We start from the raw sequence: 27703 nt of genomic DNA on the forward strand, positions 1-27703 counted from the left end.
TTAGATTTCTGACCTACTACTATTGTTGTGCTGAAAGATTTTTGGGTTTGTTTTATTAATGTGTATCTAATAAATCGAAATTTGTGAAAAATAAAACAAAATAAAATAAAATTTGTGAAAAATAAAATGAAAAATTATAAATAAATAAATAATACGAATTTCACAAAGTTCTAGTTTAAACCAAATAAACTAAAACACCAATATATGAACAAGCAAATTCATACCTGTCCTGTACTATTAAGTATGTGTTCATTCTTCAGTAGCCCCTTGTTTTCCTGTTTACATCAAAGCTTAGCTTAACTGTTTAGCAACTGGGTTTTTAGTATCTGTATATAAGTTCTGTAAAGTTGTATAGTTTCCTGCTTGAATGGTCTTGCAAGATCATCACGTATGTTATGGCTCTCTAACAGTTAATCCTTGTCAGCTGCCTTCATCCCCCCATATTTTTTTCATCTTCTATTTTTCCATGTACAATAAACTCTTTTTATTTCAATTTCAATTGTCAAAAGTTTTCAACCCTGGTCTTCAAGTGCACCCAATAGTCCAGGTTTTTGTTTCAATCAGAAACGAAACATTTGTTTAAACATGCATTGTTTTATTCTTATTCTATTGCATCAGTTTGTGCTCTATTGTCCAGAGTGCTGAAAACCACCAGCCTATTTGGTTTATCTTGACCCTTATTATAAGCCTTGGCTGATAGTCGGGTGAGGGATCATGGACCCATTTCTCCCACTGATCAATCAATGGCTTTGTCAGATCAGTTCCTCTTTCAGAGAGCGGAGGTTTCCTTCTTCCCTTGAGATGCGGGACCAGCAGACAAATCTAGAAGCAATAACAGCATCCAGACTCTAAAGAAGTGACCATGATCCAGACACTGAACTGTGACCACTATTCTCCCCAGCTTCTATTTATTTCTGTAGCAGTTTCAACTCGTTCCTAAGACACACTAACACTGACCTTTCATTTTTCATCAGGTTTTTCACATTCCAACTATTTTCACCCCACACTCACTCATGCATTACTGCTTCAATTTGTTTTAAATAAAAAGGCTTGATAAGGCCACCAGGGACAAACTAACTCTAATGGCCTTACCGCAGTTCAATCCTCTTTGAGATGACCGGTCTAGCGCAGACAGCACAGAGGGCAATAAAACCTTGTAGCAACATAACCTTGCCTTGTTCTTCGCACAGCAGTGATTACCACCCCCTGCCTTTAAATCATTAGTCTTCTGAAAATGTTCCTATCATCCTTTTGAGTTAAGAACTGGGTTGTTATTAATTGAAACAAAATTAGTATGGCTATTGATAAAATGTCCATTGCCATAATGAAGCATGTTAGCTCATAGCAGGGGTAGAATAGTGTAAATCTCCCCACTACATAAGGAAGCACTAATGTAATAGAAACCACAGAGTAGCTACTTTGATAAAATATCAGCATAACATGAGATCAGACTAGATAATGTAGATACAGCTTCAAATACTAAATCCCTCAACATTTCCCAATTGTGGCTACAATCCTATAACCCACAATAAAACAATCATATTCTAAAAGGTACAGATAATCCTCATGCTGGAAAAACTCAATTTGGTTAGTAATGACCTTAAACTTCAAGGAGATGTTTTAATTCACTGGAATAATCAATTCCTTACATCATTCTGTTACCATTTAACGATCTGTAACACTGATACAATATGTGTGTGTGTTTGTGTGGGCGTATGCGTGCGTGTGTGCATGTTTGCTTTCATAGAAATAATTTTTATATCCAAACATTTTTCCATGTACACTGCAATGAAATGTCTTCCCTGGCCAAAACAGTGGGTTATACTAAATATATTTGCATGATTTGACGATTTTTCTAAAGTTTGGAGAATGCCAGATCTTCATAGTGAATTATATCTTATCTTTATTGTTTATCCCAGGATTTTGATAAAGGACACTGGGTAGTCCATTGGTACACTCAGAACTGAGGTTCTAAAACCAAACTTTGGTGCCTGTGCATCACAATAATGTTTGGACTGAATTATTTTAGTGGAGGATGGGTCAAATGGACATGGGGGACCAGGTAGTTGGGGTTTTGTTCCAGTTAAAATAGATCTCAAGGGCCTGTCTGAATGGTGGCTGATCTAAATACTGCCATTATTAACATCATTAAAATAGGGCCCTACCTGGCATTTTACATGTTTACATTAAACAAGACTGCCATGCACTGTTTACTTGCCATAATCTTGGTGAACAAGGGCTCTATTTTATTGATGTAAAAAGTGACATTATTTAGATCTCTTGCTGTGTAGATCAGTAAAATAGATTCCAGTATTTCTTTGCCTTCAAACAACAAAGCAGGAAACTATGTCTGGAAATCTAGAATTGGAAGCCAACAGATTCGTCTTTACTACTTTAGCCCACCCTTTTCAGCTCAGTTGTCCCACAATACCGCCTACACTCTGTAACAATGCAATGCAATATTAGTTTCAATTTTGTTTTTTTATGGAACCACATTAAACGATTTGAAACAGTATAATGGCAAGGAAACACAATAGCAGTAGTGTGCTATTAGAAAATAAGCTTGAGGGCTGCTCATGGCCTCCAGTTGAAATTTCTGAAAATTAGTCACTTTTTGTAAGAGATTATCACAACCTTGTGTAGTTCTCCTGTTTATATACATATATATAAAATCGTCAAACTATTACTTACACACATAGCTAACTAATGCCACTGTTTAATAAAACAAACCCAGTGGGGGATTTTTTTTTTTTAAATGCAGTGAAATGGCAGGGTGGGAGCATACATGTTTATGAACAAACCAGTCAGTATAACACGTTGCATGAATAGGGGTACCATGGTGGAATTAGCTTTTATTTTCAAAACAGCTTGGTTGTGGTTGTAAGGGGTAAACTTATCATTTATAAGGTCATATAGAGCAGATTTCAACGATAATGTGGCACACATTACTTTTTTTTATTTTTATAGCTTTATAGGTGTGTATGATTTGTTGAAACATAGTCTAGTTAACCGTATGCTTAGATGACAGATATGGTTGCATTCTTGTAGAACTTAAGGATATAACAAAATACATTTAGACAAGGAATTGCATTTGTTCCATTGCTTAGTTCAGCACAAGGTGGTTTCAATCACTTTCTGATTTAAATATAGGTCTACTATGTGATAGTTTGGGCTATTCAGTCTATTTAAAACAGGAGGTATGTTTTTATTTTTAAAATTTCGTATATATATAATTATTAGTCGAATAAATCTGTACCGAATAAGACCATTTTGCTACTTACTTTCCAGGCAGGTGGCAAATCCTCACTGCTGCCTTGCTAATGGCATGTCCTATCTGCTCTTGTGAGAGCCCTGAATGATTGAGTCTGTATAATGCCTAGGTTGTCTCTGAAAGGACTAACTGTCTGGATCTGAAAAGAATTATAATTACTAATTCCATTTTTGATTCCTTGTCAAAGCTACCTTACACCCAGCCATGTGGGAGCAACTGTGAGTTCAACCTTAATTAGAGAACTTTTCTGATGCACAGCTGTAACAGACAAATTGAAATAGCTGCATTCTTGTCAAGTGTGTCCTTGGAGAGATGAAGCCCTGTGGTTCGTGCACAAAGATTTTCATGAATTCCACCGATAGGCTATTTGGTGTCCGCCAAATAAACTAATAATAATGAATTGAACAAAATAAGTGTCACTGGCAAACGTTCTTATGCCTAAAAAAATACAATGAAACAGGACTACTAAAATGCCATAGTGGATATGCTGTGCATGTTCAAGGTGTACTGTAGTTATTCCACAAATGAGGATGGCTGAATACTCCTGTGGGGTGTGAATGGGTTGTTCACAGCAACCCTCACTGCAAACATTTGTCTTGTTTCCAGATGTTACAGGGAGACAGATTTATCAGACCAAGTGTAATCCTGGTTTTAAGGAGTTTGATCTTCCCGTGCCAAACTCCAAGGCATACACAGTTCACTACACAATTTAAAATGGCAATCAAAATATATAAACTTATTGGGGCCAATTATTATTACAATTACAGCAATACAATTCATAAACTAATACGAAACAACTCAAGAGTATTTATAAACCTAAAATAAATGTCTGAGGGGTTTATTTCATTTTTGGCACCTATACTGGGGGCCTTTTTCCTGCCTGAATCAAACCAAGCTAATAACAATTTGGAGTCAAACAGTACAAGTAGATGACACCAGAATAAAAGCAATTAGAAAAAATAACTAAAGCAGTTTCCTGCAGTGCAATCCTAACTCTGTATATCCAATCAGATGCTGGACAAATGTTATTTTTTATCCCTCATCACAATTATTAGGAGGATGATGGCAAAGGCTAAGAGGGGACAATGTTTTCAAACAGAAGCCAGGCTCCTTCACACACTTGGTAAAAACCCTTCCATCCTGTGCAAGTATCATTGTGTGTATTAAGTTGCGATTGCTTCACCTTTCCATTGAGACCACTCGTTGTGCTCAATCCTTGCATACCTCAGAACTGTCATACTGTTGTTATATAAAGCAACCTTTCATTCATGAAATGTGCTTCATTCTGCACTTTACTTTCAACATAGTAAACATAGTTTTATGATTCAATGAAGTGAGGACAGTTTAATAATAAACGAGCACTGTTGTTTCTCGTTTGGCTTGCCCTCTGATCATGACAGACACCTCTTGCATCTATCCAGGTCTTTATTCCACAGAGGTTCTCAATTATTTATTTGAAGTTGCTAAGGAAGTGGAAGTCAGGTCTACACCATAGAATCAGGCTCTGTTCTGGTTAGGATTATTATTACCTTTACTTAGTTATTTGTGCAAATTATGGATAGCAGACAGTTAGTTACCAGAACCATAATATTCAGAATATAAGGCTTACTTTTGTATAACATGCTCCTGTGTATAAAATACCTAACTATTTAAGAAGCAATAACTTATGTATATTAAATAAGCACATGCTTTTGTTTACTACTGTATTTAATTATGTGTCCTGTGTAACACATCATAAAAATCTTTTTTTGTTATTTTTTTTTTAAAAGGTATGTATTATATATGAAATATTATGGTACTATTGTAAATCCACTCGCTACTGGGTTCATTGGTTTCAGTTTAGTGACACCTGAATCGTTCAGATTTAGAGATTACACATGTAAACTGTTTCAGCAGCTGCTTGTGGGGATATGAATTTGTGACTATGCTTAACTTTGAAGTAACTTCATGTTTGCTCCCATTTGCTGTTAATTTCATCTACTGTATATGAGCTAAGCTAACTTTGGTTTAATATGTTTATTCAAATTTATCAGTGACTGGCTTAAATACATGTGAAAGAGAGCAAATGAATCCCAGTCAACAAATACCCCAAGTGGAAATAATCAAATCCTCTTTTTACATTTCTTTCTAGAAAATAGGCTCCTAGGCTTGGAGGTCTCATTTAAACCTCCTACTGATACAATGTCTATCCACATAGTGGCAAGCAGAAGGGAAGAGGTTTGTGCCCCTTAGCTCAAGTAAACTTCTTGGACAGATACCAAGGAATTATTTATTAGTTTCAACTTAATGTTCTGGGTTTCAAAGGCAATTCAATATTTACTAGTCTTTATCACAAACATTAATTAATTAAACATTAATTATGTTTGAAGCAATCTGAGTTACAGTGACTAACAGACAAAAATGAATGTTATGACTTGGTATTTCTAGACAAAGAGAACACATCCATTATTGTCAGACTGCATTTTTTATGTAGCTTCTCAACCATGAATGAATATTATAAGTCATGTCCCCATCAGCAGCTACTTTTATAATTCATCCTGTCTGAAAACTAAAACATCTAGCCAATCAGAAATAAAATAGATGAATCTGAAAAACTACTGATCTATAATTACAATAAAAAACAAGTTTGAGTGTTTTTTTTTAAAAAAAAACATTTTCTTTATAGACAACCTATTTAATACGCAATCTATTGAAAACAGTCAGTGTATATTCAACACAGCTAGGATAACATGTACAATATACAGACTTGTTTAGAATGTACTATTATCTCATTAAAAGATCAGTAGTTTCGATTACAATAATTCCATCCTCTTTTCAACAAAACACGGTTTCTTTGTGAAAGGGATTAGCTATGCAGACTGCACTAACATGAGCAGGCCCATGCTAGCCCCATTAGATGTTTCTCTTTCATACTGTGGTCTTATCCCAGCACAACATCACGCGTAAGGATCCAGTGAGGTGTATAACCTCTAAAGATCAACACGCATCTATAAACAGCTGTGGAAACTGCATGCTCGCTGTCATTTTTACACACATTAGATGGTATTTACTGTTATGTTTTTCTATATGAGGTTGTGGCAAAGTGGTTAATAGTGTGCAGGTGCAGGTGGTCAATGAACAGACAGACCATTATAATCCAGGTGCAAAGGTTTGTTTTATTTGGTTTCTGTCCAGTGCCTGACGGCAAAACAAACAATAAACAATAGAGTTGGTAAGTAATACAGCGGTGTGTATTACTTACTTTATAATCCCTGGTTTGGTCCTAAAATAATAGTCCTGTTTATTGTACCCCCACATTAAACACAAAACACATACACAAGCCTGTTAGTGCGTGAATTAGTGCTAGTAGTGCAAATACAGTTATTTGTGATACAGTGCAGTGCTGTTTGTGCTGGCCTCTGGCGACAGTTAGCTGTCTAATAACAACAAGCAACAATTAGACAAGACAAACAAACACTCACGATACGTATATTCACAATAGAGGTCCTGCCGGGTTCTTTTATCAATAACCAAAACGAAGGAACAGATTATATCGGTTCGACCCCTATTTATACCATCACTCATGGCCCCTTAGTAAACGATTGCAGCCGCTCCTCCAATCCGCTGCTGCCACATCATTTCTCTTCTGGGTCGATGAGCTAGTGTACTGAAGCTCCACCCCTTTTCATAATGACCGACTTCTTTTTAACCCTCGGAATGAAGTGTCAAGCCAAGTAGTCCAGGGTACGCTGTTCCCACTACTTAGCGCCCTCGCAGGTCGGGAGGGAGATTTACCACCAAGAATCATTGTCTTTCTGTCACAGAGGACTACCTCTTATTATTTTTAAGAGTGTCTTCAGCGTCACAGGCCTTGAATAAAAAAAATGATCAAATCAGCACTCGTAAAATGCCCTGGTAACCCTGCAACACGCACCAGACCCAGGGGAACACTTGCACAAAAATACTTTTTAATGATTGCGGTTCACAGCCTTGTTTATTTATTTTTTAAATTGAAAAAGCATTAAAGCTCAACAGCATTCTCTCCCACAAGTGTTTACCTGTTTGTTGTTGGGGTATTAAGCAGCAAGCGGTTTATTTTTAAATTCATGTTTTTTATTTATTTTTATTTAAACAGGATGTTTTAGTGGTTCTCTTAACGCAACATAACTTATCATTATTAAACACCCATTTGCACCGTGGTGGTTAGAAAAAAAAAACAAACACACTCGTAAAACAAAATCTAAGACCAAGGACCAGAGGAACTAGAGCAGCAGAGCCACAGGCCAATAACAGAGTAACACATTATATACTGTATATGTGCAATAAAATGAGACTACACAATGTAATAATACACTACAGAATGAAGAAATAATGCTTCAGGAAAGATTGAAGAGCAAAATCCAACTGTTAGTGTTAAGAAGAAGCTTCGACCTAAGTTGTTTGTCACCTGGACTTCTTCATAGATTTGGTCACAGGTGACAAAGCTGGAACACAGTACAGGATGCTCAGAATGTAATAGGATTTTGTTTCGAAACAAATCATCATTGCTGATATTTAGATTTTCTCCCAAAACAGTACACATAAAAAAATAAAATAAAAAAAAAACATGAATATTTTCACCTCTAATATGAATACCTCTATATATGATACCAGCTGACCTGCTTCTTACCTAATTTCATGTTTACTTTACTACAGCACGTTCAGTTTAAACATTAGCTAGATGATGGTGCCTTTACTAGTCATGCTGATTCACTTCCCTCATTGCTTGCCTCATGGAGTGAGACTGGCAGGAGACCACTTGCTTTCTCATTTGGATTTTGTCTTGCAACCTTATTGTATAACCTAAATTCAGGACTTGCAGTCAATGCAAGTCAAAGCCCTGCCTTGATACCACTAGAAATGGCTTTTGTCACACTGTCTTGCAACTGTGTCAACTCATCCTTACAATCACCCATCAACACTGAAAGCAGGGCACATCACTTGCTCTGCAAATGATGATTTACAGTACATTACTACAGACTAGTAAATTCAGACTATTGGATAAAAGCAGTGTGCTGAACTTCTGTACTAGTGTTGCAGTGACTATATTTAATAATCCTCTGTTGAATGAGTTGGAATAGGGCAGCAGCTGGAGACTGATCCATTTCCATTCTGCTTTTTTTGTTGTTGTTTTTTTCCTTATAAATTAAAGCATAGTAAAACCTGTTAAATCATTGAAAATCATGGTGAAAACACAGAGACGTATGGTAAAGTAAGGTAAAAAAAAAAAAACTAGTGTATGATAAATACATAGTATAAGCTTTGAAAAACCACGATAAAGCCTCAAAATGACTTTCATAAGGAATACCTATTAAAAACAGCCTACATTGTATGCATTCTGCAGAAATAAATTTTTATTTAAAAAAAAACAACAATTTACATATGCTGTGTATATTCATAAAATAAACTTCATCCTTTGGATGAGACATACAACCGAGGTCCTATTGTAAGTGACTCTGCAGTGATGTGATGCATAGCTCACCTGCTAGCCTCTGTAATTCATTTTGCATAAGGCATCTGCTAAATGACTAATTAATAATAATAATAATAATAATAATAATAATAATAATAATAATAATAATACAAGAACAATATTGACGATAATATGAGTTCTACCCCCAGCTGTGTGGAAGCAGAAAAGGTGAATACAACTGTTAGAAACTAAATAAAGTAGACACACATTTTTATTTCATAACTCTGATAAAGGTAAAAACTGCTTGTTGGACCAAAATATAGGCATATCAATAACAATCATTGTTCTCAAAAACACTTATCCTTCTGGATAACTGGTAGCGTAAATTCATGCAATCAGAATTAGAAAGGAAGGTTCTACATGCACTCAGAGAACTGCATTGAATAGAGACTCGTTGAAGACGTATTATTACAATATCTCATTACATGATGATGTTTCAATTACAATAATTTCTTTGTGAAATGATTTAGCTATGCAGACTATACATGAGCAGGCACATGCTAGCCCCATACCATGCCTACGCGTGAGCAAGCCTTTGACATCACTCTTCCATTCTGCAAATTCCACAGATTACAAAACCATAAAAAAACAGATTTCAAAGCTCCTTGCAAAAAACAAATCCGCTACTTCAGTAAAGTCAAGATAGGATGTTCTAAGGACACATTTTTAATATTACAAAAAAACAATGCTGGGGTTGTCCTGCATTTGAAATTTGATAGGGCGCTATCTGATATAGACACACTGGGGGACAGATGCCTAAACCAATGTTGGTCATGGTAATTAGTCAAATGAGTTGTGTAATGAATGAAGACATTACTTTCAATGAGTTGGCCAATTAATAGTAGTTTTTATCTTCATGCTTCATCACCTCTTAATGGTTGGAAATTAGACTAATTATCTGTTTTTAGACCATCCACCAGCATTGTGAATTCCAGAAGCATGACCCCTTTCTAATGCCGCAGGAGGCGGGGATGATTTAGAGCAATTGTTTTCATTTTTGTAAGTGTTACTCTAATTATTTTGGTAGACAATGAATCAGCTACGTGTCAGAAATCACTGTTCCATTGTTTTTTTTTTAATTCTATGTTGTTTAATATGATAGACTCAGTGCTTATAAAAGGTACCAGGCTAACAGAACCCTAGTGAGTACAATCTACTGAACAGGTATCTCGACCCTTGGAAGCCGCAATGAGCTTGAAGAGCTTTATGTACTTCTTTGAAGTCCAGTTGCCCACCCAACCTTATCTACAATGAAAGCCTGTCAAAGATACCAATTAGTGCTTGTTGCTTTGGGGATTGCTTTGTGTGAACACTTTGCCACTATTATCCAAAGTAATCTGAACAGCCCATATATGGAACTGGCTGTTCCATAAATTTAAATAAAACATTATCACATTAATAATTACATTAACATTGATCCATCAGAAATAAAAGGGATCATGGTGTGAACATTCCTGCTTTGATCCATTATTAACCGGGAAGGCCGTGTTCAAGCTACAAAGGTCGTGTTAAGACTAAGCATGTGGCCTGAACCACTGACCTCTCCAACTAATCTCAATACTACTTCCAAGTCAATTTCAATGCATTGACGGGCTTAGCATTGTGTCCTATATTTTTTTCTGCCCAGTTGACTGGCAGCAGTCACTTCCTTTACTTGGATAAGCAAATAAAAACATTTACAATGCCAAATGCTTGTCTAATTAACTTATCCACTGCAGTGTTTGTTTGATGTTTCAGGATATTTCCATTTGTAATCCACAGGAAATTAAGTTTCCCCATTCAATTCCACCTGCTCCACCAGATGCCAGAGTATAGATCAGGTTGACCAGTAGTCAAGGGTTACAGCAACTACTCATATCTAGTTACAAGAACAGACAAAGTAATGGCATTAGCAGACTTTTTCTACTCTCCTTGTCTTTGTGCTTGAATTTAAATACAACTTAGAGTGGCACTTCTACTTTTGATAGTTCAGGTTTCCCTGCCCACTTCCTAAATAAGGCTGATTCACTCAGGCCTTAATTGCTTTAGATCTAAATAGCAGCCTTTCACTGTATCAACCTTGTTAGTGTTTTACCCCAGTGAAGGTCAATTAACACATTGGTTAATGTAATAACTTAAACATGTGGTGGAGCTATTTTAGAGTTTGGTGGTTTAGATGTTTAAAAAATACAACTTTAGACCGTATTTACTAAGTTTCTGTCTTATTTTTGTTTTATTACACTATCATGTTTAAGCCACACTTTACAACAGGTCTAGCAAACATATCTGTGTTTTATACTGCCTCAGTACGACGACATGGAAGCAACATGAAGAGCTGAGAGACCTGGAATGAAATGAGAAGTCGGTGATACTTCAACATCAAATAAATGAGCGAGTGTAACTTGGTGTGGCAGGCTGGCGAGTGGAAAGAGGCCCAGAAACAGACTACAATTCAAAAAATCCTAATTTTATTATAAAAAAACCCACAAAAATAAAGTGCACAAGAGCAAAACAAAGCTCTTTAGACACAAATAAAGCAAAAACAAAAATAAGGTTTCCAGGCTGGGCAATGCCTTCACTGGATTCAAAACTTTCAAACTAACAAACAACCACAAACACCAACCTGCTTCCTCAACTCCCTCCTCCCAAATGAGAAGCAGAGGCCTCTTTTTATGTCAGGTGGCTCGGCGCTGATTGATCATTAATTAATTAATCATCTAATCAACCCCAGCCACCTGAACACAATGAACCTAGGCAGGTAGGGGAATTTAACCCCATCCCTGCCAATTTCTAAAGGGCTGAGCTGTGCTCTGCCACACTTGGCTTGGAGTTAAATAATGTTTCATTATCTGTTGCGTTAGGCTGTGATGTGTTTTTTTTTAAAGAAGAAAACATCTAAACAACTAGAGACTGGAGGTAAAAATCTGCTCTACACACTTTCATTTATTCTCACTAAGCCAGCAACCCTTAGGACACCACATTCTGCTGAGTTAGCTGGAATATTCCACAGATCAAAACGTATAAGGGGTTTATTCACCAATGAAATCCAGAACAACACTTGTATTATTTAACTGTACTAGTTCTTCGTGCCTAACGCCCACTTCCAGGTTTGGGATTCTTGACCTTCACATTTGGCAGCAAACTGACTTCCAAAGCAGTGGTGGTCTGAAGACTTTGCAGAGCTGCCAGTGCAGTGCTGCTGTAAAATGGGTACTCGTGCTGAAGTGGGCTGCCTAAATATGCAAACTGTGCTAAGTTAATACAAAACCAGTTAACAATGTTTCCAACACTTGCTGTTGTTTTCTACCAAGCCAAATGAAACACACTTCTATAAGATTTTATAACAAGGAAATCACATAGTCGGCTAACATATATATATATATATATATATATATATATATATATATATATATATATATATATATATATATATAGTTTCTGTTTCTTAAGTGTTCATAGTCAGCAGCAATTGAAAACTGTGTACTGTAGTTCAAAGGCCATTGACTGAACATTGATATACCTTTCTGTACAAATCACATGTTTTCAGAATGGTGCTACTTGGAATATAACCAGGAGTCACGAGTATAGATAGACTTCTATTATGGAGTATCAGAAAGTTCTCAGATATTTTCATTAACTTCTGGATGATCCAGTTTACTGAATCTCTGACACTTTGGTCCAGGGTCAGATCACAAATAAATACACAGACCCTTACGTATAGTGTAAAAAATCAATATACAATTTTTGTGGCTAATTAGACATCTCAACTATTTCGGGGGTAAGGATGGAGCTCAGTTCTCTAAGATTGCCTGTCAGAATGATTAAACCTGCATGGTTATAAAAAAAGCTGTCATGGACACAAGAATAATTTAGTGCAATGCTAATGTAGCTTATATGCCATTATATTTTGGACACCCAGTTGAGTTGACATACATATCTTTGAATTTAAATATATAACATATAGTATACAATATAATAGTACTAACAAAGACAGTTGGATTATTGTTACAGCAAATGTTTGTTTTCATTGATTACAAAGTTTCCTTTTAGTACTATGCTGGCGTTACATGACGACCTAATTATGGTTTAACGATGTAGCTGTGACTTAAAGTAAAGTCTAAACTTGCAATACTACCTTTAATAAAACTACCTTTCAATGTTGATATATGTCACCATCATGTGAAAATAGTAAGTCTGACATGAGAGAAGATTAACAATTTAACTGTACAAAATATATGACTTTTCAGCTTCTTGACAGTCTAATTGTTATTTTCAGTTAGGCTCAGATAGCTCTATAGTTGCATAAATAACACAGGTTAACCCTTACACCTCCAGAATCAGCCACGGTGATGGCAGGTCTGTCATGTTTCTAAGCAGCTGAAGGGAGTTTACTTGGCAAAGAGTTATCTGAATAAGTTTTGATGCCTTCAAATAAGAGTGCATGGAATTGTATGTAGGTTTGCCATTCTGAAATGCAGCCTTGGCTTTCAGGTGAATTGATAACCATCATCTAAATGGCATCCATTGACATGCAGGGCATTGTAGCTCATAAACACAAGAGAGTATGTAAAACAAATGGAAATTAGCCTCTGCTTGTCAAATCAGCTGTGGATTTTACCTGGTTCATTTAAAAATCTGTTTCAAATGTAATACCTAGATATCTCTTTTTCAGAATACAGGCCTTGTTTGACACTAGTTGAAACCTGTTTGTACCTATAAGTGCCAAGATAACATCACCAACTTGTGTTATAGTGTTTATTACCTGAACAATGGTATTGGTCTGTAACTTCAGTGGGATATGTGATCTTCATGGAGACTGTATGCTCAGTTTTCACACAAACGTGTTTGGGAGTTTTGGTAGGTATGAGTGTGCTTATGTTAGGAGGAAGTGAACCTCCACTATAAAAGAGATATACAACTATTATTAAAAATGTGTGTTCAAATACTTTAACATCAATGGCTGACATCCTTAATACAAACAATACAATGCTTAAGATATATACATATCTGATCTAAAGCTGAACTGCTATCAACACAACCAGTCTGTACATTTGAAGAAACACTTCCAGAGACTTTCATTTCTCATCAAAACAGTCTGTTTAACTATCAGTGCAAAACAGCTGCACTGTTAAATATCTCCTTATGACTTGCTGCCCTCATACTGCTGGATGACAAGTTAAATGCTTTCCCACTTGGGCGGTTGAGGATCTGACCACCCACAGGTACTTTCCGGTGCTTTTCTGAAAATAAAGCTGACAAAAGGATTTATTAAAAGGAAACACCCATAATCTATTATCCATATTCTTGGATTGCTCATATATTTTTTTAACCTTATATTGACCAGACATAATTAAATTAACATGCACAGCTTGCATGATTTTACAGTAGAACCTTTTGAACTGGAGGCTTCAGTTTGTCCACAATGCAGCTGCCAGACTGCTTTCTCATACTCGTCGTTCTCAACACATTATACCAGCATTTAGGTCCTTACATTGGTTACCAGTGAGCTACCAAATTAATTTTAAAGCTGCTGTAAACTTTTAAGGTTTTTCATGAATTAGGGCCATTCTAATCATCTGCAAAAATTCTGTTACTTCCTTTGACATGCCATAAAAAACACTGTATAAGTCGATTTTCTAGGCATATTTGCGGGGCCCTTAAAAGGGGGGAGTCACTAATACACTGGTGTGATGTACGTTAATATACCAGTGCCACAATTGGATTACACAAACTTAACTGTCAACAGCCCAATTTATTTCTTCAGGATCTACGAGAATAATTGTTTATGGATCTATAAAACTACACTGTAAAAGGAATCAGGAAAACCGCTTGCCTACCTCACAAACAGGAATCAGGTGGTACTGGAAATAAAAAGGTGCCTTACTTTACTCATGGCTTTTGGAAGATGACTAGCATATGACAAGCACCAAGGCTACATTGTGAGTATGGCACAAAAGTCTGATGGCCTACCTAATGCACATGCATTGCTTCATTGAACCTAGTGAATGTAAAGTGAGTGTACTGTACATTGTGAAAATAAATACACACAGGGCTCCCAAGTGGCGCATCCAGTAAAGGCGCTCTGGTGGGAGTGCAGGATGCGCCCTATAGCCTGGAGATCGTAGGTTTGAATCCAGGCTATGTTCCTCCTGACCATGGCCAGCAGGGGAATCTACAATTCACAACGCACCAGCGACCCCTGTGGCTGATAGGGTGCCTGCAGTTCTGCATTGGCGCTGTCAGATCTGTGTTGTCCTCTGACACTATAGGTCTGGTGGCCTCGCTGTGGATCCACAGTACCGAAAATTGACAGATTGGCAGGAGGACACGTGTTCCAGCCTCCATTTCCTGAGTCACCAGGGGGTTGCAGCAGTGAACCGTGATACAAATAACAATTGGGCATTCCAAATTGGGGAGAAAACTGGGTGACGACGAAATTTATAAAAAAAATAAATAAATATATAAACACACATATTCAAGTATATGAGATACAACAAGAGGTGGTGAAAAGTGGAAATTGAGAATATTATACAAAAACACAAGCTTACACCAGTCAATTAAAAATAAAGTACAGTACTTGCATAAGAGTTGCATTCAAACTCTGATAATTCATAAAGTCCAAGCTCCTGCATTTAACACTATCTATCTATCTATCTATCTATATATATATATGGATATAGATAGATATATATACACACAGTAATCCCTCGCCAACCGCGGGGGTTACATTCTTGAAAACCCCCGTGGTTGGCAAAACGGCGGTTGGTAAATACTAGAGCTTATGGAAAATAGGGGGTTAGGTTCTCCACAACTGTGGTTACACTTAGCAAAGCCTATCTAAGTTGCATTTTCCTTCATTAAACACAAATGAAAAACACAGTAACATAAAAACAATGCAAATACTATAACATACTGGGTAATGTAACATGTAAAAAGTAATACAATTATAACATAAAAAAACGTAATGTTTTATTTACCTTGAATCCTTAGAGTTGAAGGCCAGGTTGTTGTTGACGGGTGACAATTATGTTAAGTTAACACGGAGCAACAAGACCGCATGCGCATACTACTATGACGAGTACACGAGACTAAGCGAGAGGTGATGCTGGTACTGGTAGCGGGAGACGCTGGCGAGATGGGATCGCAGAAGAATACACAGCATGGTGTGGAAGCAAATGTAGATGCATCATATGTTTCCGTGCAAACCTCAAATACACAAATCTATATGCCGCTGTTGGTAAATTGGTATACAAAAGGAAAACCGTGTATACATGAATTCCACCTACAGGCACTTCTACTGTGACTTCAGTGAATGTTGATTGTGCTGTGTTAGGTGGAAAAAGGAGTCATTTTGAGGGAGTGACGCCTGTTTTAATATCACCATCAGTGATTATGCCAGCGATTAAGTCTTGGAAGGGTCAGCACGTCTGCACATAACTCAACCTCCTCCTAATGACAGATATCCTGTCAAACAAACTGTGAAGTCACTTGATTGAGGGTTAAAGAGTAGTTCCCAGCTGAGAATGACCACAATGAATATTCCCTATCCTTACCTAAGCTCATTTCATACATACACAGTACATATTCACCACAATCTAACCTTCCACTTATAGTTGAATCCAGTGCTAGCCAAGATACTACAGCATACATGGGACTCAGATACTTTAGTCTATCTTACAGTAGTTTGGCAGCAAAATTGAGCTTATTACAGACTGAAAAAGATCAAGGAGTTGTGAGAATATTGCAAAGCAAATTAGTGGTAAGAAAATGTTTTTAAAAGCTTGTTTATGACATCTTAAAAGTAAAACTATTTTCTTCCAACTTTCTTACAATGGCATCTTCCACACTTATTCCTGGCATGCAATCTAATGAATAACTTACAGTGAATAAGTATTCTGATTAATGCAAAGCACTTTCTGATGTTATATGGAGGAAGAACTTTTGAACTGTGTATTATTTTCCATAAACAAGACACCAACAGATTGAATCTCATGTTGTTTAGGCAAACTGGGTTTGATCTCAGATCTTGAGAAGCCGCATTGCACAACAGGAAACGTCATCAGATCTGAAGTAATGTTTAGTCACTGAAAAGCCTCTGACGTGCTTGCTCTCTACTTAACATGGGCACTGTCTATTTGCATGAAAGTTATCAAGCAACATTTACGCAGCTGTATGCTTTGAATTTCTGTGAAGCAACTGGCGCAGCATGCAGTGCTACAGAAATCCAACAGCAACATTGCAGATACCTTAAAGTTAGATTCAGCAGCCACAAGAGGTATCCTGGCTATGCTCCTCCAGATCAAAGTGCTGCCAAGCCAAGACATTACAGTAGGGTCGGGTGAACGATGACAAGATTAGGGAATGTGCAAATTGTGCCTTGGCTCAGAGTATCTAATATCTTGTTTAAAAATACTCCATTATTTATCACTTACACAGCTATTTAAAAACATTTAAAAGCATACAATTTATGAAAAAAATGACTATATAAAAGAATAGTCTTCATATTTGCTGTATTTTTGTTTCTGCAGGGCTCTAGCGCTTTGTCTCTAGTATCTTTGATACCACTGTATGTTCAACAACAACTATTCTTCCATCCAGGGGTTCATTTATAAACAAAAAGGTACTAAATCTTATAATTAAGGAAGATGGTTAGCACTTTTGTTTACAGACCTAATGTGCTGAGCTTGATTTACGGAAGTGTCCTTACTCATAGGTGTCACATCCTAAAATATATTGTTACAGTACACTTTTGTCAATTCATGGAACAGGAAAGCAGGTTTTCATTGTACATGTTATGTACATAGTACTTTTTTGAAACATGTTATTTATGTATTTTTTAAAATTTTGCAAACTGTAAAACTCTGGCCTGTCAGACAGAAAGGTACCGGATCAGTAGAAATTAACCCCTGCTTCCAGCCATAACTGTAAATCATTCCATCTTAAAATCAGTAGAAAAATAACAAGTACAATCAGAATTCATCTTCTGTGGTTAAGGGATAGACTGAAAAGAGTACAATTCCAGTTAGATGTATATTCCCTTCACATATGGAAGAAGTAATTTCCCAATCAGTTTTATGGAGCTAATCTCAGCACAATCAAAGCAGATGTGCAGCTTTCAGTACCTGGGGACGGAAATGCTCTTTCCAAAAGCTGCCCACTCAACTCAAGCTTTTAACAAAGCAGCTGGACATCAAACAACATTGTTTATTTCAAACAATGGACTTCAACTGAAAAGAACTTAAATGTTTGCAATAAAGTTTTGTGCCTTTTGGGGTGAATTATCATGAATAAATAAAGTCAAAAATCAAAAAGAAACCAATTACACAGCTTACAGTATGCTATTGATGTTTGGTATCTTCAATCTTGTTCTATGTTATATAAGTGTTTTAAATGTTTTTGCAAACTATATGGCATTAATTCCCCTTTGCTTTTGATTATATATATATAAAAATAAAGAATTGTTGGGACTGAAAAACTGAAAATCGTGTGAAGATTTGTATGGTGGGAGACATCTCTTCATTTATTTAAAAGAAAAAAAAACTATCCAATAAAAGAAAAAAAGCATGTCTAAGAACAAGAGCTTTGCTATGTAAAAGAATTATATATATATATATATATATAATATATATTATATATATATATATATATATATTATATATATATATGGCCTATAAATGGATATAATCATTTAAACGTCCAAAACATCTGCAGGTTTGTTAAATTGATAAACCGGGAAAGTTCTGATGTCCAATATTATAAAATATGTTGTGATGTAATGTACTTTGGTTTTTTATGAAAACATAGGAAGGTTGTAAGTGTAGGCCTTTCTTTAATAGTTTAAATCAGGAGAGAACAACTCTGGTCCATGGGGGCCAATCAACATCATTTACAGGTTATCAATTCAATAATTAAAAAAATATATACATGGAAACAGGTGTACAGTTAGTGGTTTAATTAGTAATTAAAGCTATGGTTGTAACAACTGTATGAGCTAGAGTGGACCTTGCTGTGCACCACTGGTTTAGAGAGGGATGGGGAATAGCTCTACCTCTGTTAAATCTCCTATGGATGTGACATTAGACACACTAAGGAAATAAAGGACAAAGGGTATAAAACAAAACTTTAAACACAACTTACTGTTAAACATAGTGAATAGAGTCGTACTTCCCTTTACCCCCAGCCCCATTTCTTGTTTCTATAGAGATGCCTACAGTTTTGAACTCTGAGATCATGACACTGTAGAACATTGTATGCAAGCTTTTTTTTTTTTTTTTTTTTTTACGACCTACTTACCAGTGCTTTAGTTTCATCTTCATCTTTGTAATAATAAAGCTGGTCCCCCTTGAGAACAAACCAGCGTGTGTGCCAAGTCTTGACAAAGCCCCCTTGCTTCCTTAGCCACCCACACTTCATGGCATTCTGCCTCACCCGGCCTGACTGGGGGCTGCTGTTGGAGCCACTGTGGTCGTCCATTATAAGGCTTATAGATTTTTCTGTTGGAGGGGAGACAAAAAAAAAAAAAAAAAAACAGGTCAGTTAGCTTAATAAGGTAGTGTTAAAATACCTGTCACTGCTGAGGTCGAGTAATAGGACTGACAAAGCTGTACCTCCAGCTGGCACCTTACTTTTTTATGTATTCATTTCTTTTACAGCAGCTAACCCAATTTCGTACACTGGTGCTCAACAGGGAACGAATTACATACAGGTAACTTCAGCTACTGTATATAGTGGATACAATCAAAAGGACTTTTCAAGTACAGTCCACCAGCGCCCTGTGGCAACTTTTTAATAGCTACAGCTGATCCCTATTTGCTATTGCTTTTCCCCAGAGGTGCAAATATTTACTGAGACGTTTTTGGATTATGAAATGTAGGAGACCGCTAATACAGACAGAAAGCAGTCAGGAAAATCGAGATAAACATGCACCACATATACTGCATTACACTTTAACTCTACCAAGTTACTTCTACCTGTGAGGCAGTAATTTAGCCTCTGCTCACACATATCCTTCCTATTGCCTTGCACAGGACAGATGTGTATTTAAAAAAAAAAAAGAATTCAAGGAGTTTTTAAAATCCTTTTTCCTCTTCATAGCACGAGCACCGCTGCTCCCACAAAGTGTGTGTATACTTTTGGATATGTTGAGATTTCAAAGACAGCACTACAGATGAAAAGTTGCTGCTGCTTTTGATATGTAATCACTTAATGTGTTGTAGTTCAAACTACCTCCCATGGTCTAGATGGAATCAGACCATGTAAACTATAGGAAATGTTTTGGGATGCAACACTTTGTTAACACATAGTAAAGTATTTTGATATATTAAATAAATGCAAATATGCATGAATAATTTGTGTTAATACAGCATTATACATGCAAAAATACCTATTAAAGTGCTGGTAAAACAGTAGTTCACTTCTTGACCTTTTTGAACCCTAGAGCACATTAACAAGACAATCCTTTCCACTTCAGAGAAATCTGGACTGTTGTAGAAACACACAGAAACACTTTACCGCTGCCAGTGAAATAATCATGATACGGTTACAGTAACATCTGATAAAACTATAAAGCAGTCTATAAAGGTCATTTCTGCTATGTAATTGTGAAAATATTTTTCTATTTTGAAATGAGCACCCATTTTCTCTTTTGAGAGAACTAGGAGTTACTGTAGCTGAAGACCACAGTATTAGCTTTGAGAAGATAATATAAAATATAGGTTTGAGTAAAAAAAAAAAAAAAAAAGACAAAAGTAAACAAAACAAAAAAGACAGTGTTACATCTCTGCTTTTCAAGGGTGTCATGTCACCTTGTCACAGGCTTACTTGTTTTATTTCAGTATCTTTTAGACTACACAGTTGTACTCAGATGTCGATTTCTTTCCTACCTGAATTTCTCTTTACTGAAAATAGAGGTGCAAGACTGGATTGATTGCTAAAGAAGGACTAGTCTTTAGCTACCCTACCTATAATAACATTAAGTAGTAAAAAATGAATGCTAATTGAGGTCTGTGAAAAATCTGCAAAAACAGATTAGCTCAAGCAGCAATACCAAATGAATACTCACATTTGTTGTAAGCAATCTAAGCATCACAGTAACAACAGGTTTGTGATGTAAAATATAATGCAGTAATAAAGCATTAGTTAGTCATAAACAAAAGTACTTTTGATACAGTATATATAAACACAGAGGAAGTCACAGGTTTCATACTATGTTTTACTAGTAGCTTAGGACTGTAACATTTTATAGCTTATCCTTAGGACTTTCATTGTTAATTATGATACAAGGCGTGTGAGTCAAAAGTATAAGGGTAAGACAAAACTGTTTAGAATCGATCACATTTGATGATTGCAGATATAAATAAAGCATTTTTATGAAGAAAAATTGCAAAACAAAAACAAAAAGGAAATAGTTTCAGTACCTTGGGCTGCAACACAAAGAAGAATTCAGAACAGTAGGAGGTGAACCATTTTGCACTGGTTCCTATTGTGAATTGTACTATAGACAGAGCTCTTATCCTACACTGTCCTGTCAGAGACAAACACTTGCCTCAAGATGACAATGCCGGTGCACAAAGCTATGCAAACATTCTTTTTTTAAGCTTCCATCACTCTGTATTACAAACAGTCCATATCTCATGATCTATGACAGAACAGTGCATGTACATCACCATCAAACTAGTAAGAGAGTCTGAAGACCAGTCTTTTCACCCTTCATCACAGACAATAGAACAAAAACTGAAAAAACAAGAAGTAAAATGTATATTTGAAAAATAGTGTAGCTGGTTTCATTAATACTGCCACAGGTTCAAACAATGTGGCTGTGAAAGGTTTAATTTTTACTTGACCAGTAATACAACATTACTGAATAATAGAATATAGCTCTGTCAAGGATAAGGTCACCAACCCATTTAACACTTATGAAGTGTTCATCTCAAATGGCCTCAGAGATATGGGGATTTCACTTGTGAAAATTACTATTACAAAAGGGTTAATTTTTCTTGTTTTGATACCCTCGAACAAACCAGTCCAAATGAATCATAGCATACTATTGTGCACAAAGTATGAAGCCAATAACTCAAACTGTTTGGTCTTTAAGAAACGAAAACCAACAAGTCACACGGCCAGAGGTCAAAGTGTAGGGTACTACTACATTCCTCCCGAGAAACAATTCAGGTCACTGTTGAAGTTGAGAAGGTTCTACTATATATAAAAGCTGACTTGGACGGATTTGAATGAATTTACCACCACCTGAATGAAAAAAGAAATTATGCCTATTGTTGAGAAATGGTTTCTCCCATTCTGTCTTTCGCATTCTGATCACGAAGGCCGTAAAAAAAAGTCCAGGGGAAACAAATATTTAACTAGCACATTATACCCTTTAACTTTCAAAGTCTTGCACTTTCCTGCACCAGAATATAAAGTATGTCCATTCTAATACAACGAGCAGTATGTACAAAAGCCTTTGTATTTTGTAATTAGGCTGCTCTAAGAAATGCTGGAAGAAACCAATCAACAAGACACTTTGGGCAGGATTTTCAAAAGTTCATAAATGATAACTCCAATGTTAATCAAGAAACCGGTATGTAGCATTGATTTTGGCATTTCCAAGCAGTCGTTATGCCTCTTTTGTTATTAAATAATCATCCTAATGTGATTTCTGAAATTATGTTGATTTACGAAGTAATGTTAATATCTTAACAAGCAATGCTTCTTGCAACTATTTCTTTTTTGTTTGCATGAGAATTTAAAAACAAATCTGTGTTGCCATCATTTATCAGGAGTTAATTTACACTTGGAAAAACAAGGTTTAAATTAAGGAAAGAGTATATAACTACCCTTGAAACAGGCATTTAACAGACCGTGTCTGTGACGCCGACAAGACAGAGTGTACAGGACCAAGGTTAATTTTTTACAGACTATATATAATTCGATATTTGTAGCCTTTTCTATTAGTTATGAATGAGATTTATTCACTTATTTTAACCATTTGTAACCTTATGGAATGCTTGTTGTATTGCTAAAATGATATACCATTATTTGCACCCAGTGTAATAATACTTCCAAGAAATTATCACTGCAACTGTAGTGAATTAAGTGAATGAATTCTGCATACATTATATTTCAGCTGACATCTACTGTAGATCTTATTTGACTTATACAACTGAAATCTTGGTATAGAAAACGGCATATTAGATATTAAAATAAAGTTTCCTTAGGTGATTGCGGATTTGCAGTGTGCCCTTGGCTTTTAACACCTGTGTCTTATCCACACAAGAACGAAGAACAGCTGTCAAGGACACACAGCAATGCACTAGGAATGTGATCGAGATCATTGACATGGATTTTGCCTAAATGTATTTTGTAATGTTGTCAGACTCCCCCCACATTATGCACAATGTCCTCTTTCACCTTCACACGTTTGTATGCATATAAAATGTTCTTATAATTCTGTTATCGTTCGGTGGCTACTTCTAATCATGTTGAGTTTATTTATTGCAGAGGCGAACAAAGAGTAACAGAGAGAATGCAGGATTAGAGGAATTCACCAAACAATTAATTATAAACAAATTGTGTATTGGGTTAGGGAGTTAATAATTTTAAAAGCTTAATAAATATATAATGAAGTGTTACATGGTATACTGTATGTACATAATAAATAACAATAAATAAATAACAACGACAAACACCAATGGCACTTGAAACGTATGTATTTATAGCCTACAATTGTACATACTAAAATACATACAAAAGTAGATTCATAAGAAAATAAATTCCAACCACATACATACATAGATGGCTTATTGAATTTGTTTCTTTTTAACCAAAAAAAAACTGAAAAATGCACATTAAAAGATTTGTATACAGTAAGCTGTTGCAAAATATTCCCCCTGAATGAGAGTAAATAACTAATGGGGTTTAATTATTATTATTTTTTAATCTGTGCTGTCCGATTTTTACCCACACGCCAGATAATCGTAAATCACTATTTTATATGTGAAGTGTTCTAAATAAATGCACATTCTGCATGACAAAATGCACAATTTTAAATTAAGTTTACAAATTATAACATATATATTCCCATTATTTTTTATTTCCGTTTGTCTGCTGCTCGCTGGTGGGAGAGCCGCCTCCCTGAACGCTAGTAGTTTCCATAACAGTGAATTCTGCTTCCATTCATTTTTCTTGATCTCGTTAACATGCATGTTGTTTAATGACTTCCCCTAGTCGTTGAGACAGGAAGTGATGCAGGTAACCTGCAACAATTAAACATTTTAACGAGTAATGCGTTCATAAACGACCTCATCGACTCAATTTTAAAGCATTAACGGATTGATTTAGTTAACCCATTTAAATTGCTACTAAAGCTCTTGTTACTATACCATGAGTTTGATGCAATAACACTGGGTTTTTGAATATCCTGCTCCTTAACCTTAAATAAATGAATAAACAATACACACTAATGGAATTTGAATGGTGTTTTTGTTTTACACTGTGTACTGATGAAGATGAATACAGATCAAGTTAGTTGAACCCACAATTGCAGAAGATGCAATGCAATCAAAGCATGAGCTCGGTCCTGTAAATATTTAATGTAGAGAACTGCTTTGAAGAGAACTTATACATTTCATATCAAACCAATATCCTTAAACCGCCTTTGAGACAGCATTGCTCATGTTATTGAACACCAGGAAATGATGGCAACTGCAGCAAGGAGCAGCAATCTGTGTGCTCTGTGCAACAAGACAGAATGATTGCCATCCCCTTAACCCCATTGTGCCCTTGTGTCACACAGGCCCATGATACACATCTCTCTTGACAATAGCAGGGCACACCTTCCCTGGTGGCTGGCAGACTGTCCGAAGACAGACCTTTTCTTACAGATGGAGCATACTCCATGCTTCAGCTTCTGAACTAGAGCCGTGTCACTATGTCAAACCCCCAGGGCACTGATATATTAAAGTCATCTCCTGGCAGAGAGCTTTTCTGGCGGGAGCCTTTGAGCCTGAGAAATGGCCAAATAATGTTTGAGGGGCTCTGCTATCAAAAGGTCATTTGCATTGGCACTCATTTTTGGCATCCTTCTTCCGCAGAAGAGGCAGCAGTGTCCACATTGGAAGCTGTTCTCAAATACAGGATTTATAATGTGATTACTACCCTGACAGTCTGTGTTAACCTATTGCCAAAACAATTTGCAAAACAGCAATACCAGCTAAATGTTGTTTTTTTTTTTTTTTTGGGGGGGGGGGGGGGGGGGGGGGGGGGGGGGGTGGGGGGGGGGGGGAGGGTGGGGTGAGGGGGTAGTGAACATTGACAATTGTTAGAATATAGCCACTGAGTTTAAGCTTGGACCCTTGGGGTTATGTGTCACCCTACCTGAATCTGATGAGCACATAACTGGTATGTTTTTCCCTGTCAATATCTTTGCTGTTGAGCAAGAAATGTTACTGCCACTAATTAAATATAGTTGGCTTTGCTACCCTTTCCCAACAGATGAGATGCCGTAACCTCGACACTTTGCAAAGAAAGTGTAAGGTAAAATAAAGTAGGAAACCTGGAGAACTAATGCTGAGGGTCACCTTCCCTTCTAATTAACATTCTGTACATACGTGTCCATGTCCATGTTAAAGTAATCCCCTCTGTATTGATGTCGCAGGGGTGCAGGGTAATGGCTACACTCTAGTAATCCAGATATACATGGAGGGTTAATATTTTGCTTTTATAGATTTATATTTACAATAAGCTAAACTTTATTTAATCAAAGCAGAGTTCATTAATAACTTTATAGATTGTCCGTATTGATCTAAATCTTTGTGAAGAAGGCCCCCTGTCTCATAAACTTCATATGTGTTCAAAAGTAGAGACGTTAAGAGTAGCTAAGTAACAGTAATGCAAGTTAGGTGAATACGTATTGACCACCTGATGTGAATCCAAGTCTGCAGGGGTATTTTCATGAACGGACCTGGCACGTTTCCCAACATTTAAAAAACAAATTTGGAACAATAATTGAAAAGAGAAGAGCTAGCATCTGCTGCTGGAAAGCTAAAGCTCTACATTCTTTATTTATTGTGGGCTGGCATTTCCTGTGTAAGTCTAACGCACTGGCCTGGTGTTAAGATGCCCCTGTGAAACACTGCCACACTGTGTATACAACATTCAGCTCCAGACAATCTCACAGGGACCTATTGAAGGGGCTCATGAATAAAATATCCAACATTCTGCAGAACAAGTTGTTATGTATTATTTATGATGTTTGGACATGATGGCAGCCAATAAAAATTGAGTTAAAAAGACAATGCCAGCCTTGTATTGGAATATAACATAATTATCCTTTTGATTTGATTCTTTAGATTTGCACCGTACCACTACTGCACAAACTAATGAAAACAAATCTTTATTCTGCAAATAATGGTGCAAGAGTAAGCCTGTAGAAATAAATACTTGACAAATAAACATGCTCATTGTTAAGGACAGTTATTCCTAATGCTTAAGGTAACCCTGGCCTTAGAGCTGTGTGTAGCAAAAGATACTGCTGCATCAAACAGTATACTGTCCGAGATGTCCAATCAGCAATGCAATGTGTGCAGTGTATAATGATATCATATACGCTATGTGTTAGAAGTCTATCTGAATGAGGATTTTGTCATTTACTGCACCTACAGAACCTATAGTTAAAAACAGTCTTCCTTCAAAATCACAGCATGTGTATGAGGTTAGCAGGTGTGTCATTAGAATTCAAATCAGATTTATTTCAGTTCTTTCATGTAGTAACAGAGTCCATGTGATGCCAGGTGTAAAAGATTACAAGCAGGGTCAAAAACAGCACAACCAATATATAAAAAAAAAGAATTCAGTACAAAAAAGCAGGAGGATTTGACAGCTATAATTGATATAATCTACCTTCTCTTCAAACAGTATTTCTTATAATACAGCGTACATCCTGAGCAGCCTTGGCTTACATCTCATTTGTAATGACAAATGCTTCCACTAAAAAGTATTTGTTCAATGTGTTCAATATTCAAAAAGTTTGCCATTGAATTTATTAAGTTTGTTTTAGCCAATTGAGTGCTTAATAGTTATGGATGATCCCTTGTATAATGCTCACACATAATAATGTGATTATGCAGTATACTGTGCACATGGGATATGACTCACAACAAATTGTCCCAGTATTTGATTATATGCTGGGAATTACAGTATTTCATTTCTTTCCTTTTCTAATATACTATTATTTGTGTTCTCCATCATTGTACTGTATATTGTTGTTATTACTTAGGTCATTATGTCTGGTGCTCACTAGAGGGGTTGAAATTAAAGTTGCACCCCCTAAGTGACATTTCTAAAATCACATCACTTCAGAAAATCAGATGCAGTCCCTATAGCTGAAAAGACACAACCACTTTACATAAAACACTCCTAATGGTAAATCAAACAAGCAAATTATTAAGTATTCAGAAAAAAAGTAGATTGTATAATAAAGCGTCCTTTTAATATGGTCATTAGTTTGGAGTGATAATTGCACTGTGTTAATGGATTGAGATTATATTCTCACACACACAAGCTATGGCCTTTATGTTTTTCATTCCGCAGAAGGGACAGTCAATACAAAACTGGAAAAAAACAGAATGTAAACGGCACAGTGGCCAAAATAAGCAGACACCAAAAACAAGTAGCGTTCTATTTTATATCCAGCAAGAGTAGCAATTGGTTTTATTCTTACTTTCCTTATCTCATGACTTTCTTTGTCTCTCGTTCTCTACTCTGAAAACCAATCTCATTCAGCCAAAGCTGCAGGATTCTATACACATGACTGTCTCCAGATTAGCAATAAATCAATCAGTCTGGAGACGGTCACATTCTACACGAGTACAGCATGGATGGGGAATTTTAACAAACAACAATAACAAAACATTGTGTTTTTAAAACACCAAACCATACATTTAAATAATAATAACACATCACAAATA

At 36.2% G+C, this 27703-nt stretch overlaps 1 protein-coding gene across 3 annotated transcripts in view; it reads right to left on the reverse strand.

The window, feature by feature from the left end:
• LOC121301606 (rho GTPase-activating protein 24-like) overlaps positions 1–27703 on the reverse strand; it is a 137943-nt gene that overhangs the window by 102330 nt on the left and 7910 nt on the right. For all 3 annotated transcript variants that reach the window (XM_041231170.1, XM_041231161.1, XM_041231153.1), the window contains exon 2: positions 19035–19234. In XM_041231170.1, coding sequence (XP_041087104.1) covers positions 19035–19214 — 180 coding nt within the window. In that variant the 5' untranslated portion in view covers positions 19215–19234. The remainder of the gene's footprint in view (positions 1–19034; positions 19235–27703) is intronic.

This window comes from Polyodon spathula, chromosome 2, assembly GCF_017654505.1.
Source record: "Polyodon spathula isolate WHYD16114869_AA chromosome 2, ASM1765450v1, whole genome shotgun sequence".
Classification (NCBI taxonomy): Eukaryota; Metazoa; Chordata; class Actinopteri; order Acipenseriformes; family Polyodontidae; genus Polyodon; species Polyodon spathula.